At 32.4% G+C, this 20282-nt stretch overlaps 1 protein-coding gene across 3 annotated transcripts in view; it reads right to left on the bottom strand.

Moving 5' to 3' along the window:
• The window catches only part of LOC143245076 (transcriptional activator Myb-like), a 53870-nt gene extending 39041 nt beyond the window's left edge, over positions 1-14829 (bottom strand). The window contains exons 1-4 of one of the 3 annotated variants that reach the window (XM_076490901.1): positions 14579-14829; positions 13057-13140; positions 10804-10942; positions 8882-9034 (exon numbers count right to left, since the gene is read on the bottom strand). In XM_076490901.1, coding sequence (XP_076347016.1) covers positions 8882-9034; positions 10804-10942; positions 13057-13140; positions 14579-14601 — 399 coding nt within the window. In that variant the 5' untranslated portion in view covers positions 14602-14829. The remainder of the gene's footprint in view (positions 1-8881; positions 9035-10803; positions 10943-13056; positions 13141-14578) is intronic. The other 2 variants (XM_076490900.1, XM_076490902.1) reach the window with 2 other exon arrangements.
• Between the last annotated feature and the right edge of the window lie 5453 nt (positions 14830-20282).

Here is a 20282-nt window from a genome sequence, read left to right as displayed (position 1 = left end):
TATTGGTATTTTAAACAGTTCGTTGGATAAACTGTGCAAACTACAGGTGAAACAGTTTGTGAAAAGGCATAAGGAATCAAAATTGGTAAATTCTTATAAAATCTGGAAACAGTAATACAGAAACTGTACAATTCTATCACCACTACTTTCAACTGCTACATCCTTTCTGACAACATAAACAATTATAACATAAAATCTACCACACCTTTCATAAAGTTCTTCAGTTAAGGAAAATATCTCATCCTATGCTATTGACAACACTTTCCCATACTATATGTCATACACAAGTATCCATTCAACTTTATAACTGCAGTTATTTCAAAAGTATAATCTATATTAACACAAAAAATAGTGTAAAAAACTGTTTTACATATAAACTAAAACTTGTGTGAATTTTTTGGAAAAGTAAGTAACTCTGATAAAAAAAACAAAACAAATACCTTTTTATTTATGCTCAACAAAAAAAAAAAAAAAAAGGAATCTTCTAAAATTTAATGCATTCATTTTATGTGAATACAATCTACAGTTTAGGTAGGCCTAGTTTAAAATTGTACATATGCTTGAACAGATCATGTTTTTTTTAATACCCAATATAGAAAAGAAAGCTTCAACCCATTGTGTCATTAATAAACTTTTATGAGATGACGAAAATACTGAAACTATCTTACTTCTGCAATAAGACAGTTTTTTCCTTCAACTTTCTGTAATAAGAAAGTTTATTATTATTATTATTATTATTAGTCTACTAATTCTTGAAAGAAACAAAATAATTTTACAAGTAAACACAGAAAAACACTTCAACAAGTTAGCCAAATGAAAAATAGCCCAAAGCTTGGGACTGGGTAAACTCTTAAGTGTTTTAAAGTGTCTTGACGTGATCTCTCCTAAATGTAACCTACAAAATAGCCCACATGAGGTGTAGACTCAACAAGTTCAAAATAACAGTAACAATCTAACCCCATGTTTAAAATGTTTACCATACAGTACATCTGTATAATGCCAGTTCCTTTAAGAAGAAAATTTGACTCCACTTTTAACACCACTTATTTAAGTTGTGAACAAAGATACACGTATATCGAAACCAGATGTTTAACATTAAACCCCACCAGAAATAACAGGGGACTTCTTTCTGATTTACAGCTAAAACTGAAAATCTCTATATTGTCCTTTTTTATATTCTTAATAATTTAATAAACATTACAGTGAGTAATCTTGTAATATAATGTTTGACTGTTTTTCTAATTTAACACAAAGCTACACACAGGCTATTTGCCCTAGTTGTCCATAATTTAGCAGTGAAAATTTAAACGGAAGGCTCCTAGCCATTATTACCCACTGCCAACTCTTGAACTATTCTTTAAAATGAATAATGGGATTGACCATCACATTATAATACCCCTATGGCTGAAAAACCAAGCATGTTTGGTGGGGCATGGATTAGAACTCACAACCTTCAGATTACAAATCGAGTGACCTGACCACTTGACCATGCTGGGCCACTGCAAGGTAATTAAGCTTAAATATCTATAATCTCCCCAAGTTGTTTTCTTAACAAGACACCAGTTTCAGGAATACATTTGATATTTTACTCATTTTTACAACGAATGTTAAATTGCCATGTCAAGCATAGTTTTATTAAAACCAAACTAATTTGCCGATGCTTATAAAGCCAACCGTTACTACACAACATTCAATAACATTAACTGCATATTATTTATGTTAAAAACACAGGTAAGTGTGATCTGTAAACTGATCAGGTATAAATATAATGTTACAAACTTCCCTCTCTCTTTGACAAAATCTGGGTGGGGTGGTGCTAAAAAATTCAAGCAACATGTGTGATGGTAAGTTTCCATAAATCATTTATGTTGCTTTTCAGAAATTCTGGAAAAACATTTTCATCACCCCAAGTGTACCTAGGGGTAGAAAAAAAAAAGAGGAAGTAATCAAGGCTCTGAAAGACATACCACTCTTGACAGAGTACAGCAGTCAGATCCATTCCTGAATCTCCTACTTCTGATAACTATTAACAATTGGAAACATTGACAACAGAATTTTTAATGAGGCATATTAATTTCCACGATATAATGGTTTAATCGGTAAGTTTTGTCATTTCACTGTTTCACAGAATTACCCTCATATATGTAGATATTAACAAAACTAGGTTAGTGTTAATGAAAAAGTACAATGGTACAGAATTATATAAAGTTTTTGTGGTTCACAAAGTTTTGTGCAAAACTGCACAAGAATATACCTGCACATAGCTGACCTAATTTTTAGTGAAAAAACTTGAAGAGAGGCAGCTAAATGACAGTACCTGTTATCTACTTTTATCAAATCAACAGACCCAAATATCATGGCACTTTTCTTAAGGCACCTGATTAATAGTTTAGAGACATTAAAATTTAAGCCATGACTAGCATGAATAACAAAAGGTTCAATAACTGATTTACATTAGAAAGAAAAACCATTTATCTATACAAATAAGTGCAAGTCTCTCTCTCTCTATATAGGTCTGTTCCTTATGCAGAGCCACATCTCTAAAGCTATAAACTCCAAACTCAAAGTAGAGGAAAAACATTGTGCAGGAATTAACTCAAGCTATGTGACTGTGGCCTCAGATGCCAACAAGTGAAGCCAAAGTGACCAATATAGCAATCTTCAGCAAACAGAATGACCAACTGATTTGAAGTTGAAAAGGCCAGCTAATTTTTTGATAATTTCAAGAGGGCTATTATTTATATTTCTTCTCTATGTGGTAGTTTATCACAATCGTTATATCCATGAGCAATTGTATTAAGATAATTCTAAAAATTTGTGGAGCCATCATTTGCTTCTCTGCCCAATCTTTCTTTGTTTTCTCTCTCTCTGCTCTTTCTCCCTCTCTATTTCTTCTACACGTCCTTGTCTACTCTCCGATTCCCCCTAACTGAAAAAAAATGCTTGTACTTTCTCTCCAATATGTGAACACACTCCCTCAACTAAATAGGCTTGATTCAGCCCAATCTTTTACTTTGTTTAGATGTAGTCACAATAATTAGCTGGACAATGATTTTGTAGAAAATTTGAATTGTGTTGCAATAAGAGAATAAATTCTTCATGAAATGACTTTATACCAATAAATTAGTATGTAAATAAGAACAAAACAAGTTAAGACCATTTTCATCCAAGCAAACCAGCACTGTGTTAATAATAATAGAAATGTTAATGAACAAGACAGTTGATACTAAGAGGAATATCAAATATTTTATTTCAAACACAAATCTGCACAACAGGTTATCTGAGCCATGCAAATTACTCCAAAATTTTATAGGTGCAGAACTTGTCATGGGAATGGCCAGATGATGACACAAGGATCATAAAAATATATGAATACTTCAATAAAATATGGATTTTTTTCAGAAGTAATTTAAACAAATTTTACACATTTTGCCATTTAAGTTTGTAAAACAAAATTTCATAAAATACTCTATCAAAAATATGTAACACTACTGCTGCATAATATAGTACATAAGTCAAAATACTTGTTTTTCAATCACTAAAAATAATACACTATATAAAACAAGATTATTATTGTAAAATATTTGTTTTAACAATAACTGTAGTTAAAATAATATATATTATTACTTTTAGTAATTAAATACCAGGATATGTGATCAGTCATATATAAAAATTTTGACTTTTTTTTCTTAAATTGCATCAGGTTTAAGACTTCAATCCTATATGAATTAATTTTCTTTAAGAAATTATTTTTCAATGTACTGTACTTTGAGTGTATATAAATTATAAATTTCAAACACGCCTCACACACACATCTCCAAAACTTTACTTTTTTAAATTAGCATCCAAAATCACTATCGACTGCAGATATTTTCCTCTTTTAACTCACGATTAACCCAATCATATGCACATTCAAGTCTTGTAAAACAATTTGTCAGCTCTGTCAGGAGTCTTATGATTATTTGTTTTTCGATAATCATGTAAAACAACTCACAGGCAATTTGCCTTCGCCGTCTTTACTTTTGAACCGTTTGGCCAGTCAGAAGACATTTTCAGTGGGACTCACTGCCAATTCCTGAATGGCTCTTGTCTTATTGAATAGTGAGATTCCTGACTGACATTTAAAATGCATCCATGGCCCCAAAGTACAGAGAAAAATGTCTTTCGCTGTTGCCATGTTTCACAAAAAATAAGCTCCAGCTCTTCAATGTAGTACACTAATAACTTGAGCCTCACCTTCCTATTTGTTTTTATCACATTATTATACTCTATACAAAGTAATAATTTGGATGCACTAGTTTGTTTTATATTTAGTACAGGTAATGCATTTTCATACTAAACAACAAGCATGTTAAGCAGCAACATGTGGTGGACAAAAGATTTAAAATGTTATATTCATGTACTTCCGATTTGGAACTCACAGTGGAATATTTTAATATGAAAAAGCCAAAATTATAATATGTATGTATAAAATCTTTTATTTTTCTTAAATTACATCATGTTTAAAGATTTCACTCCTCCATGAATTAATAATCTGTGATGAGGAGAAAATACACTTGTAGAGAAAACTATATACAGGGTGGCCCGTAAGTCCCTACCTATCCATATGTTATTATGTTACATTCAATTACACATGTATTATAAATATGTTTCTTTTTTTTTCAGAGAAATATGTCCGATGTAAGCCCATGTTGAGGAAAATGTCTCACAGAACATGGCGTCGCATAATATTATGCAGCGAGAATGAGAGACAGCACACAGATACACTGGGTACATAAGATATATGGATGGGTAGGGACTTATGGGCCACCCAGTATGTATAAAACGACTGGTATGGGTAGAGAAAGCTCTATGAAGAAGAGTGAACAAAGTTGACTTTCTTTGGTCATCGTCAGGTTCACAAAGAAAGAAAGATAACTGACCACATGTTTGAAGGGGGTTGTGTAACTGAGTGTAGGAATGTAGAGGGAATGCTTAGATGTTGGATTTTATTTATTAATATAGGTATAAAGGTGTTCCTTTGTATTGGTTTATTTTGGACTTGAGTTGTTGTATAAGTAAGGCTTCTTTAATTTTGCATTTGTTTGTTTCTTTATTTAGTATTTGGGTGTTTACTATGGTTATCTTGTGTTGTGTTTATTTGATTTGCAGTGTTTGAAAACGTGTGGTGACTTTTTGATTCTTTGAATCTGGTTTCCATTTTTCTACTTGTTTCTCCAATACAGAAGTCGTGGCAGTTATCACATTGTATTTTATAAATAATGTTGGTGTTGTGTTTGTCAGTGTAGTTTTTACATAGTATGGCTTTTTGTTTTATACCTGGTTTTTGAATAAATTTGGTGTTTACTGGAATGTCATATTTTGTTACTAATTTTTGCCAAATATAATAATAATAATAAATTTATTAAGCAATAAATTAGATACAAAAAATCAAATAACAATATAAAACCACACTTTATTGGGTATTGCTGGGTATTTTTCTGCTGATGTCGGGAATAGATGGTATGCAGCAGTATATGATTTCGTGATTTTTTTAAATCATGGGGTATATTTACTTTTGTTGGTTGATTTTGCTTTCTGTCTAGATGTGTGCGTATAATGTTTTCTACAGTCTGTGGAGGAAACTTGTTGATGTTGATGAAGTATTGTTTTATTTTGTCTAATTCATCATTAATTTTATCTTGTGAGCATTGTTTTATGGCTGTGTTTATTTGGTTTCTTAGTATGTTGAGTTTTTGTTTTGTTTCATGTGCTGAGCCCCAAGGAATATATAGTCCAGTATTGGTGATTTTTCAGTGGATTCCCATTTTAAATTGGATTTCTGTTTTAAATTGTGTATCAGTTCTTGTAACAGAGGTAAAGAAATATTTGATTGCTTTCTTCCTGTTCACATGTGAGGTTAATGTTGGGATGTATAGAGTTAATGTGACTGAAAAAAAAAGTGTGTGTTCTGTAGATGTGAATCCTGCAATTGTGTCATCTACATATCTCTACCAGTATAGCAGTGGATGTAATGCTGTGTTAATTGCTTGTGTTTCAACTTGTGTCATAAAAATATTGGCTAGAACTGATGATACTGGATTGCTCATGTTCAGGCCATTTGTCTGTATATAGTTGTGGTTTTTGAACATGAAGTTTGTCTTCATCATGGTGAATTCTATGACGGTTTCTAATTGGTTGCTGGGAATATCTATTGATGGGTTACGGTCTTGGGTTCTAAGGCTATCTTGCAGGCTTCAGTATAGACGACACGACTGCAGGATTCACATCTACAGAATACACACTTAAATTTTTCAATAGCATTTACCTTCAAACACATTCGTTATACATACAACACAATAAAAAGTCATCACACAGGCAGTGAACATTTAACCATTCTGCATGCAATCTCTCATGCTTGGAAGATGTCATTTTTATCATTATAACAATGCCATTGTGAGAAAATACCATTTTTCAAAAGGCATGTATTAAACTAAAAAATAAATTATTCCAGACATAAAATAAGGTTAACATAGCATGTGTCTTTGAAGTAAACAGGTAAAGTTTTAAGTCAATCAATTCTGTTGATGTAATGACAAAGTATGGGCATAACATTAAAAACTATTATTTCAATGATCATTATTTGTTGAGTTTTACAGAAAACTGGGTAGAGCTTTAATCTTATACTTTATAAATTGTTACCCCTCACAGATGGATATATATAAACATTATCAAGGTTTCCCACCTAACTTCTGTCTTGTAACAAATCCCTTCCAATATTTCTTGAGGTTCTGCTACCCAATCCGAATTACACACTTCTCCACTTTCACTACCAAATCTAATTCATGATGACGGGTTTACGTACATAGTCCCTTGTTAGGAGTTCCAGTTTCAAGTTAATAGTAATTTAAACTGGTTCACAGAACTAACAAAAGCAAAGATTACACTTAAAAAAAAAAAAAGATTTTATCTATTTCTTTTACAGTACGAATGTACTGACTGGTACAATTTTGTTTAACATTTTAGGTTTCACTTATACTTAAGACTTATTTTGCTTTGAAGTCAAAATACTGACCTACAAACAAAAGTTGAGAAGTGCCAAAAACATTTCCTAGATGTTACATCATACCAAAATGTTTGGACTTCTTTTTATAGTAATATATTTTTTTATTATTACTTATTAAATTAAAAAAAACTATGTATTTTCAATGTTCAAGGATCTGAATTTTTTATTGCATCTTGAAGTGTTGACTTGTAATGTCAGTTTTGAACACTAGGAACAATTTTCAAAAGCCTTAATGTAGGTTTATTCTCATACAAAATTTTACCCTTGCTGTATAGCAACTGATCTTTGGACTGAAACTTTATGAAGATGTGTAAGCTAATAAATATACCGTTATTCATCTGATCTGGCAAGCTTGTGTTGCTGGATATTTTATTAATGTAATAGTCAAAGAAGTACCTCTGATATCCATTTGTTGAAAAACACTAATATTTTTTCAATTCCATTTATTTTGCAGATGAACTAAACTGTTCATAAAATAAATATTTTTATTTAATGGTTAAAAAAGTTGTACTTTATTTCAAGACAATCAAATAAGTAATTCTACTATATAGTAATATTTCATTAGTTATTGCGATACCTTAACCTCAATCAAAGAATCTCACAACTGCTGAGGCAATAAAAACACATTTATGAAGTGCATTCTTATATATATATTAATTCTACAAACAAACAAAAATACAAGCATGAAAAAACTTTTATTTTAGCATCATGTGTTTATTCATCTATCTATTCTATGATTTGTTTCCACATTACATATATAAGTAAGCCTTTTTCTCCCTTTTACCATTTTAAGATTAGGTGTACAAGTTTATAGTTTTCCCATAAACCAATAATTTTAACAATTTTTTTGCCTTTTAAGTTCCACTAATTTTATAGAAGAAAAAAGTAATAATGAAAATAAGTTTACAAAGTCATGTACAACTGTGTGATACTGATACATTCTGTTTATATTTTGAATGGAATTTAGCCTGGCTATGGACAATGTTTAGATTTCTACATTCAATTTATCTTTTGTTTAATTAAACAACTCAATTTCTAAATCATCACAACACAAATATTTTACAGCTGTACAGTTCTTAAAACACACTGGCAAAATCAATTTTTAGAAAAAAAGAAAAGAAAAAACAACAACTTACATTTTGCTTAGTATGGAAATAATGAAAACTACTCGTCCAAGGGACAAAATGCTAGAATAATGTGTCCCCTGTCCTCACCCCATAAAACATACACAAAAGTAGGATGTAACTTTTAGGCTTTTGCTTTTATTTAACAGCAAACACAATGCCATTAAAAGCTCAATTTATTGAGAACAGTGTATAACATGCTTTGCTAATCTCTTTGTACAGATAAATATTTGTTTGTTTGTTTGTTTTTTTTGTAACTTATTACATTACATATTCTCCCCAAAGCTGGCAGTCAAATTTCACTGGGCTCCTGCTCTACACAAAAGCAATGTAATAATACCACTGCATTAATTTCAATATATCTACTACATTGTGCAAGGTGACCGAGTACTTGTAACCAGACTTTCAAAGTTCAGATTTTTACCTTGTTTGTTTTTACTAGCAACAACTAGAAATGATGTGAATAAAACATGTTTATCCAACAAAGTTTAATGGGAAACGTAATTACAGTTCTTTACACGTAACAAGGACCATTACATTTCAAATAGAGAGGAAAAAAAACAAAAAAACAACTCAATCTATAATGTCACAAATAATTTATAATTTTCTAAAGCAGACATCTGATAACTGTGATAACTGATTCATAAAATCTATTTTAAAAAACAAACTAAATCTTTAAATAAACCTTCATAAATATACTTCATTTACCAACCTCCTTCGTCCATGGTCCCTTTATTAAATCAGGACTCACAACTTTCTGCCATCGTTGTTGACACTGTAACTCATTTCGATCAGGAAAAAAGTTTGCAATGTACATCCAATCATCAGAACCATGTTTTTCAACCAAAATCTTTAACTTTTCATCCTGTATAATATGAAAGTTATTTAAAATAAAGTATTTCCCAGAGTTTAAAATCAGTGTTTACTTTTTATCTACATGACAAAAGTCCTTCAGTCATAAAGAGCACCTTTCCTTGTCTTTCCCGAAGAATAAAAGCAACCTTCAACAAGGCATTTTAGTTATTACAAATAATAAATTCATGGTGCACACAAACTAATTTATATTATTATAAAAGTCAGAAATTACATACACTTTTATATTCAATGCACAATATTAAAGATTAATACTCAAACTCAAGTTCTATCATTGAAATTTAATACATGTAATTAGACATTGGATAATAACACAAAGCCTTGCTGTCAACTTTTATACAAGTGTGGGTTTAGCTGTTAATCATGCTCTGTGAACATACTTAACAGTATGCAGAAAAAATGTTGCAACCTGCTTTATAATTGGCATATTTAGTTACAACTGCCCCATGTTTTTTTATGGAGCTTTGTATTGAATAGTAGCTTTAAATTATATTAAAACATAATGCAAAAGTTTGTGTTCAAAATTAGGATGAATCATAATCTTACATTAATGACTTAGTATTTAACTGTTTCAAAAATACTGCATTTAAAACAGAAGTCTACTACTGCCAAGTATGGAATAAAAAAAAATTTTATTAATTGTATCCAACAGTTATATAATTAGGCTTAACAATCACATTCATTGTGAATATTGTATGTTCTGCAACTGTAAAATACGTAAACAGTGAGTGCTGATACAAAAATCTTTTATACAAGCTGTAAATCTTTATACATAACAAACTTATATGCATTATTTAATTGGTAGCCTTATCCTGAACAGTTAAAAAAAAGTGATATGCATCCAAATATGCAGAACAAAAAGAAAGGTGCTTTCTCTGACAAAAAAAATCTAAACTTTCCCTTTCAGATAATTAACATGACAGAGCAAAAAATAAACACATTTAAACATACCTGTATTCTTTACACATTTTAGGCATTTTCAATTAACTAAAAATTAAAATCCATAATTATAAAAAATTATGTATTGTTGGTAAGGGAAACTTGAGATGTGAAGTGCTGAATAAATTTTTTTTTTCTAAGATGGCACATTAACTTTCCATTAAAATAGCTTTCTTTTTAACCATAGAACTACCAGTGGACTCATATAAACATTGACTTTTAAAACAAAATTCCTCTGGATTGTTTATACACAAATTTATTCAGGAATCTGTTACTTTGTTAGTTACAGGAGTTCTATGCATTTTATACAGAAAATAAATGATTTCACAGAATGTTTTCTCTCAGTTCTTTATACTAAGTCATAACAAGCAAAGGCTGAAGCTATTCTGTGTGGTACAATATTTAAACATCCTTTAGAAGTGAATGACACACAAACAAGTGTATAACTTGAGGGTTCAGATAATGCAGTCTCAAAACACTTTTTTCCATTTCTATGTTAGTTACTCAAATATGTACTATATACTTGTGTGCATGAATTTTCATTATTTACATAATTAGTCACAAATCACAGTATATGGATACCACCATATAATACAAAAAAAATAATTTTAATATTGTAAGAGAATTTATGTAAAATTCTATGCTAAATTCTCAAGTAAAAAATAAGAGTAAACTTACAATGAACTTCCAATTTAAAAAAAAAATCATCTTACCAATTTAACATCCAATCAATTTTCTGTAAACTAGTTATAAAATTACATATAATAATGCATAATTTATATTTCTAGATTTTAAAAAATTATATCGTGATAGTTATATCACCTCATCTTTTGACCAACGTCCTTTATTGATATGCTTCTGTGCAGATGAGCAACGCCCCATTCCAATCTGTGACTCTGAAGTATCACTTAAGGAATCGTCGGAGTCATCTTCACTGGAGCTACTGCTATGCTTGCAAAGACTATGAAATATACAAACAATTCTTTACATGCATATGTGATTGTAATACAATTTACATCATGCTGTATTTTGTTATTTTTACTAAAACTAAAATACTAAACAATTTTAATCTGAAAAACCATTTATTTTTCTCAGTATACCAATATTTGATATTTAAAACTTTCAAAAGTCAAAATGTACAGTAACCATATAAAACAGAAGGTTGATCTTATGAAACTATAATTTTACACTTAAAACAAAACTTAATAATTCAATCATTGTATCAAGTCATCCCATAAGCAATGTCTGAAAATTTAATACAGAAAGTGCATCATCATTGTCTTTGTAGAAGGCTTTAATGACTAAAATATACAGTAGGACTTGTATAAAAATGTTCAAACAAATGAAAGAAACTAACCAAACTCCACTTTTTCAGATCATTAATCAAATAAACCTTTATGAAGATGGATGTGTTTGAGGAGCACAATAGGTATATAGTTTGCTTTATGAGTTTAAAAAAGGCAATAGTGCAGGAGAAACTACACGAAACATTCAGGGTGTTTATGGTGTAGAGTCTCTCAATGAAAGAAAATGTCGAAGGTGATTTCAGAAGTTCACATCATATGATTACACCTCAAGTGACGTGCCACGTTTAGATCATCCTGTTGAATTTAATGACGACTTGCTGCTGGCTGCACTTGATGAATATTGTGCTGTAACAGTTAAAGAACTAGCACAGAAGTTTAATTCAACTCATTCAACAGTTCACTGCCATCTGCAACAGTTTGGAAAAGTGTCAAAACTTGGAAAATGTGTCCCCCATGATTTGACAGAAGCCAACCTTAGAGCAAGAGTGAACATTTGCACTTCTCTGCACTCTCATGAATCTAACTCACCTTTTTTTGGACAGGTTAGTAACTGGAGATGAAAAATGGATATTTTGTAAAAATGTTGAACACTGTAAACAATGGCTCACTGCAGGTAACCTGGGTGAAGCACAGCCCAAAATGGGCCTCCACCCTAGGAAAGTCTTGTTAAGCATTTGGTGGCATCTTGTTGGTGTGATCCACTTTGAGTTACTGCCACTTAATGTAACAATTACATCAAACTTCTATTGTCAACAGTTAGAGCGTTTGAATGTTGCACTTAAAGAAAAGAGGCCTACTTTGATCAATCGTAAAGGTGTTGTGTTACACCAGGATAATGCACAATCACATTTGCAAAGACTGAAGAGCTAGATTGAAAAAAACTTCCACATCCTCCTTATTCTCCAGACCTTGCTCCATCTGATTATTATCTATTCCAAAGTTTGCATAACTGTCTTCATGGAAAAGAGCTTGGAAAACATGAAGATGTCAGAACTACTCTCTCTACACTCTCTTCCTCCAAACTCCAAGAATTTTATAGAAGCAGCATTCAGAAGCTTGAGAATCATTGGCATGAAGTAATTAATAATAATCGTGGAACATAAATTATTGATTAAATAACATTAAAAGCATTTGAAATCGTTTCTCTTTCTCTGAACCTAAAATCGAACATTACTTAAAGGTTAACCTGATAGTTTATTACAAAAACATTAATATTTTTTTTCTAAAAGAACAATTTAATTAATTATACACAACTCAGCTTTACTAAATTATTGAGAACTTTAAACAAAGCCATTTATTTTATTAAAATTAAATCGTCAAGCGGCCATAACTGTTCATGTCATGTTGATTATATATTCTGTTAGTACCATACTTAAACAAACTTGTGAGACTAGGAAGATCTATTAACTAAAAATTGATGAATCAACAATGCCCTCATACCATCTGCTCTAAGCCAACAAAAATGTACATAGTACATGTACACTAGCAGCCAGCAGGTGACAGTGTCACGAATTTCAAACGTTTTCAAAAATCGAATTATTACTGGTAAAATGAAATTTGCATAAGCAAAGTTGCACTGAAAAATATTTTTCTTTGTACTAAGATGGGAAAATCCATTTAAAAAAACAATATTTTGTAAAAAGTTCATTATCTGAACAATAAATCTGGTTCAACGTAATAATACTCTTTAATTACATACACTTTTTACTAAAACCAAAAAAAATGCCATTTTACGTTATTAGAATTATATTTCAATATAATGGCTTACCCCGAATGATCATGCCCCACTTTCTTCGCATTTTCAAAGTCAAAATCAGAAACGTTTAGATTCAAATCTTCGATCTCTTCAACACTGTCGAAATGATCTACTTCAGCCATATTAACTAATTCATACCTTTTAGATAAGTTACTTTGAAATAAACAAACACACGAATTTTACTATATTTAAAACTTGGCCAGCCTGCACTTATCTTAAAGTTGCTATAGAAGTTTATACAAATCTAACCACGATCACAATTCAGTTTTACAACTTTCAATATGATGAATCACAATCAGCCTAAATCTGTTAGAACTCGAAGTAACGTAAAACATGGCTTAATCTTTTTGCCTTATTTTTCACACATTCAAGACTGTTAATATTAAGTCTGCTTCAAATTCACGAAAAAAAAAAAAAGAGTAACTTAATCTATTCTACTTCTAAAAATACTTGTACAAAATCTAACTAAAATAATTTGCTTTCAGAAGTTTTAAATTCCGTAGTGTTATAAACTCCAACAACCTCTATAAAACGTTTTGTCTTTTAACTTAAGGTTTCCAATTAACAAGACAATAAATTTTGATCTTCCAACACGTGCCACATGATTAAAAATCGGTGCTTCTGATTCGAGTATATTTGAATTATAATTGAAAAACTTTGTAAAACAATAGTTTGTATATTGTTATTACTCAATATCGTTAATTCTGTGCAAAGCACAGAAATATACAAAACCTTATCAATGTTGAACTACTTTTGTCAGTAGTAGTTAAAAGTTAATAACAAACTAATTTTTCTGCAACATCTCTTTAACTTGTGTAAACGTTAGCTTGCCTGTTGCGTGTACCCATATTATTTAGTAGAACTTTAACTTCACGTAGAAGTAAAACATAAGAGGAATAATTTTACTTAGTTGTACACAAATTAGTCAAATTCCATGGTATTCAAAATGTTGAATTATAAAGAATTATAATTTATATGGTAACTATAAATCCATAATGAACAAATAACTACGCAGTAGTCTACTATTAACAGTAAGAGTATTCGCCTAACTAAACTTTGCTTCATACTTTGGTAATACTAGAACCTGTATATTACGATTATTACCATTACCAGAGATGAAGCGGTGATACCTTCCTTACATTACACGCTCGGTTATACCTAAGTTCCCTACCCAATCTCAGCACCTGCTTCGATACTCTACAAATAATAGTAATAACAGTCAGGCCTACGACTTATTATAACTATAATTAGGATGACTTTAAGGTAAAGTATCATACTAATATTGTAACAGCTAAAGTTAACTCGAATATTGACGCCAATGAATAAACAAAATAGTAAATAAAATTATTTGTGTTACAATGTAACTTTTAATGTTATACTCTGCACCAAAGCTGCTTTTCTTGTTTTCTAACCTTATACAAAATTGCGGTTAGCGATAAACTACGACGAGTTACTTCGGCTACATTACCGGTCGAGTACATCAAACATTTCAAAACTTATATTTATTTTACTTTTACCACATGAGTTTACTTACCGTGTGTATGAAGCTTTACGCATGACTAGACTTTTCTTCCAGACATTAAGTACTAAACCACACAACAAATGAGTCTGTGATTTTAACAAAAATAACCGTATCTTCACTACATCTCACGACGACAGAACTATGGCGGACAAGCGCGTTAAATTTGCGCGCTACGATATCATCTGCCCTAAGAGGCGGGTTTTGATTGGCTAAAAATTTCCTTCCAATGTTAAAGGCAACTGGCAAACTAACTTAGCTTGGCATTAGTGTGACTGCAGAATTATGTATCACTGACTCACTTTAATGTTGTTTAATTCTTTTAGTATTAATAATGTGTGAGTACCACAATACCTTGAAAAAGAATTTCGTTGCTGTTTTCGAAATGATGAAACATATAAATGGTAAAAAGTAAATGTTGAAATAGTTAAGATAATAAATTACACTATGTATTTTATACTCTTTATTTGTTTACTGGAAAAAAGATGGTCAAATGGTTAAGGCGCTCAACTAGTAATCCGAAGATCGCGGGTTTGAATCCCTGTCCCACCAAATATGACTGTGGGTACATTATAATGTGACTGTTCTTTAGTAAAAGAGTAGCCCAAGAGTTGTCGTTGGGTGGTGATGACTAGTTGCCTTCCCTCTAGTCTTAAACTGTTAAATTAGGGTCAGCTAGTGCAGATAGTCCTCGGGGTAGCTTTGCACGAAATTCAAAAATAAACAACGCAGTAAGTCGATAGTTTGCTAGAATCTTGGGATTCTCCAAGGCTTAGAAAAGGGTAATATAATAGCGAGGGTAATATAATATCCAGTTGAAAACAACCAAAAGCCAGGTAGATGGAACAAATAAGAACTACCAAAAGAAAGGTGAATTGTCACAGCTTCAGGTAGAGTGGCTAGTAGCACAGATATGAAGGGCACATACCAGACGACCAGCAAAGCCACCCAACCATGGGTTCGACCATCACACACCCTGTTTTTCCTATAGAGGGAAACTGCCAACGAGTGATGGTACTGGCAGGATGGAGGAAAGTTTCCTGTAAGGAGAAAGAGACTAGACGGTATGAATTAATCAGGGTCTTAATATCGTCCAAGTTGTAACGTGAGCCTTGACAGATTTCTTGTATCAGTATGGCAATTGCTATTTAGTAGAAGATTAGGGCAGAAAGCCCTTTGGTTTGCAACCACGCTATATCTCTTTAGAAGGCAGAGGTCTGCCAACGTTCATGGATTCTGCTCAATGTCAAGTGGAAAAATCTCTGTCAGAAGATGGCGAATCTACCTACTGTGAGCGCGACGATATCACGATTTTGCACCTCGGAACTAATTGAGAGGGATCCAAGCACCTACTAGAAACAGATGCAGGAACAGAGACAGGAATTGACAAGAACCTGCCAAATCTCTTTTTTCATAGAGGACATCAAACTCTGAAGATAAGAGGAAAAAGCTCTTCAGGAGGCAAGGAAATGTCAGTCTGCACACTCACCGAGGTGGTAAAACAGAGACCAGCAGCATATGTCTATCAGTGTGGAAGATAAAATTTTCCATGCCTCAAAATAGGAGATGTTTCTAACATTCCTCAAGCAATGTGCCTCTTTTTCCTCGATCCATTTGAACAAAAACAGAAAAGAAAGGATGGGAACCATCACAGTAAATGCAACGAGGCTCCTTGTCACTTAAATCTGCCAACGAGGTGAATTGTCACAGCTTCAGGTAGAGTGGCTAGTAGTACAGATATGAAGGGCACGTACTAGACGACCAGCAAAGCTACCCAACCAGAGAAATCATAAGAAAGAGAAAAGTTCCATGTCCACTGACCCTATCCACCTCTGGGGGAAGCGCTACAGAGACAAAATCAAAAGACTTGGCAGCAATGCCAAGGTTTTGTAAACACTATATCAAAATACCACCATCACACACAAAGTCCACAGTACCTGTTGAGAACGTCCAATAATGGTACTAGATTGACCCTAGCCCAAAAGAACCAGCTGATTGATCCTGGGGTGCTACCCCAAGGTCACCAGTCTACAGGAATTCAAGATCAATATGGTGCTGAAGTTGGACCCTCGACCACCAAGATACTATTCTTCTCTTCACGGATCGCCACTCCCGGCAAGCACATTGGTGAATGTTCAGAACCCAGAAGAGGTGAACTTAAAGGACAGAACCTTCTCTGGGAGGTCCTCTTTCCATGTACAGAAATCCACACTGAGAAAAATAATAAATAAAATGCACACAGTTAGCAAAGACCCTTGATAACAAAAATTATAGTGAAGCATAGTACTACTATAATGGAAGAAAATAAATTAACTTCAATAAAACGTATCAGCTTATTAAAATATACAATGAACACAGAAAAAAGAAAGCTGAATATATTAATTTTAGAAAATTTAAATATAAAAGTATTTAACAAAAAATGATAATCAAGCCCAAAAAATAAATACAAGAATAAAAATACAGAATAGAACCATGTCTACAATACATAAAGAATGTTTTAATAAAGATATGTAACACGAACTATTTCAGTAACAACACAAATTCAAATATAAATCAAATTACCATCAGATAATGCAAAAATAAGCCCTTTAGTATTGGTTAAAAAGTAAAATATCAATTTCAAATTATCACCCAATCCCTTTTACAACTGCAATAATAAAGAAATTATAATTCTAACTTCTTGAAAAGTCAATGTGTCACGTCATGCTTAATATCTTCAAATAGGATTTGTTTGTTTGAAATTAAGCACAAAGATAAATAATGGGCAATCTGTGCTCTGACCACCGCGAATATCGAAATCAGGTTTCAAAATAGGAAGAGTCATAAAAGCCAAAATTCATTTATCCAAATAGAATAGTTCGATAACTGTCTGCCCATTTATTTTAAAAATAAATCGTTTCTGAATTAATCTATTTTCGCTACATCATCAACACTTTAAATAAAAAACAAGCCTGTTTAATTAACAGAAAACAGAGAATATAAATTAATAAATCAACAAATATTTTTTTTTTCCAGTTTTGGTGTCCAAACATTTCGTTTTATTCTTCGAGTACACAGACTGAATATAATATTAAATTACACTTTTCATGCTAAACAATATGGCATAAAAGCCATTGTTTTACCGACCTTTGACTGCTTTCATTGCACTTTTCTATCTCTTTGTTGCTCAAACTTGGTTTCGCAAAATATATTTATTCTAATCAGCTATGAAATATGAGGTAAGGTATACTATGAGGTAGGGCCTGTAGTACTTGCCCCGTCATTTTTATTACGCTATACGTTAGTACCAAATAATAGCACAAACAATAAAATCTTAGTTAGTTAGTTAGTTATCACCATTAGATTCCGTCAAGGAACATGGGGCCGCAATCTCTTGCGGATTCTTCAACAGGTATTTAAGTGAGTAGGTTGTTAGCCCACTGCACCGAGCCGTCCCTAATTTAGTAGTGTAAGACTAGAGGGAAGGCAGCTAGTCTTGGGCTACTCTTTTACCAACGAATAGTGGGATTGACCGTCAAATATAACGCCCCCACGGCTGGGAGGGCGAGCATGTTTGGCGCAAGCCTGCGAGCCTCGGATTCGTCGCACGCCTTAAGCGCTTGGCCATGCCAGGCCATAATAAAATCTTACACATAAAATAAACCCTTTAACAAATACCATAATCACGATGCAGAAACTTAAATACAAAAAAATTCTAAATGGTAACGATAACAAGCAATTATATAGAAAAGAAAGCGTTAAATGTTCCAAGCGTATTATTGTGGTAAAGTCAGGTGAAACTACATATAACCTTGGAATAGAGGAATAGCTCTGTATTATAAAAAGACGTTCAAAAACATATTTTTTGTGAAGTAATACCGAATCTCTGAAGAACTGATATCATGAGAAATAAAATAAACGGACTGGATACGATCTAATGTATAATTGATCATTTTTTATCACAGCATAATTAACACAAAAATAATGTGTATACTTACACAGATTCTGGCCGAGATCATCTATCAGACCTGGTTAAATTTAATGTATCTTATATCACGGATGAAACTAGGTTTTCCAAAAGTAACTTGTACTACCCATGTGACTGATCGTTGTCATTCACCAAAACGAAAATATAACATCAAGATTCCACGTGAATTACCAATGAAGAACTTAGAACATTACAGCCACATGAGTTTATTTTTGTTTGTTTGTTTTTTGGAATTTCGCACAAAGCTACTCGAGGGCTATCTGTGCTAGCCGTCCCTAATTTAGCAGTGTAAGACTAGAGGGAAGGCAGCTAGTCATCACCACCCACCGCCAACTCTTGGGCTACTCTTTTACCAACGAATAGTGGGATTGGCCGTAACATTATACGCCCCCACGGCTGGGAGGGCGAGCATGTTTAGCGCGACGCGGGCGCGAACTCGCGACCCTCGGATTACGAGTCGCACGCCTTACGCGCTTGGCCATGCCAGGCCAGGACATGAGTGACGTGAATCGAATTACAAGAAACTAAGGCAGTTAGAACATCAACTTAACTTTCTTAGCCACATGTTATGTAAAACAACACTTCGAGTTGAGATTTCTAACTACGAGTGTGTCACTTGACAACAAAAATTGCAATTTTAATTATTGAGATATTTCTTTTTTTTTTTAAACAGCACAGATAGCCCTCGAGTAGCTTTGTGCGAAATTCCCAAACAAACTTTTTTAAATAAAGGAATAAAAACTTAGCATTAAACTTTGAATTATAATATACTTGATTAGAATAATTTCATCATAATACATTGATAGTAAAGTGGTTCAATTGAATTTTCAATTCAATTTTGAATGTAACCAGAAGCATGTGTAAAAAGGGATTTAAAGTGATGCCATTGTAATAGAGATAATAAGAAATAACCGACAAATTTATAATAAATTATATTGAAACAAGGAGGTAGAAATGTATGATATATCTACACACACACATATACATTAAATTACATATACAAATAAACAAAATTAGCATTTGAATATGTACAGCTATAGAAAGGGATAAACATAAATAGATTATGTGAAACGTGAAAATAAAAGAAAAATGCAGACATACATATTTCGAATACAACATTTAAACTTGACTTAAAAGAAGCATGCAAAATGTATACTTACCCACAGGTAATCAAGAGGTCCAACTACCATCATTCAGCCTCTTCATCAGGCTCTCTAATGTAACAGTTGAATGTTGACTGGCTGTGGTAATTACATGGACAGGGTCATAGGCTCAGGCCAAGGCTGTTTTCTTTTATGTTAGTTCTGCATACAACTGGTGCAATTCCGGTTTTAAATAACGCAACAGAGATTGTACAAGACTGGGTGCTCAGTCCACTTTGTGGCCATCTCTTGACAAAGCCACTTCAGAATCAGGAGATTCATGGTGATTATGTAAAATGAGTTCATCAGTAGGCTAGTCCTCAGTTGGCATTCGTGGTAGTTCATGAGGCATATTGTGCAGTAATGATTGAGTTGCTAACGAGATGGAAACCTTTCATTTACCTCAAACTTTTTAGGTACAGAAAATATTTATTTCAACATTAATATAGGTATTTGGTCAGTGTTTATGCTGCAGTTCGTTGCTTTACAGGTTATGATAGTGGTTGGCAGGATTTCTGTAGCTGCTTATAGGTCTTTCACCCTCAGCTTTGAAATAATGCCCTGAAGCCAGAGTTGATTCTCAAATAGACTTCAGCTCCAGAAGCGTCTT

The sequence above is a fragment of the Tachypleus tridentatus genome, chromosome 2 (genome assembly GCF_004210375.1).
Source record: "Tachypleus tridentatus isolate NWPU-2018 chromosome 2, ASM421037v1, whole genome shotgun sequence".
NCBI classification, from domain to species: Eukaryota; Metazoa; Arthropoda; class Merostomata; order Xiphosura; family Limulidae; genus Tachypleus; species Tachypleus tridentatus.
This window is presented reverse-complemented; position numbering and strand designations above follow the sequence as displayed.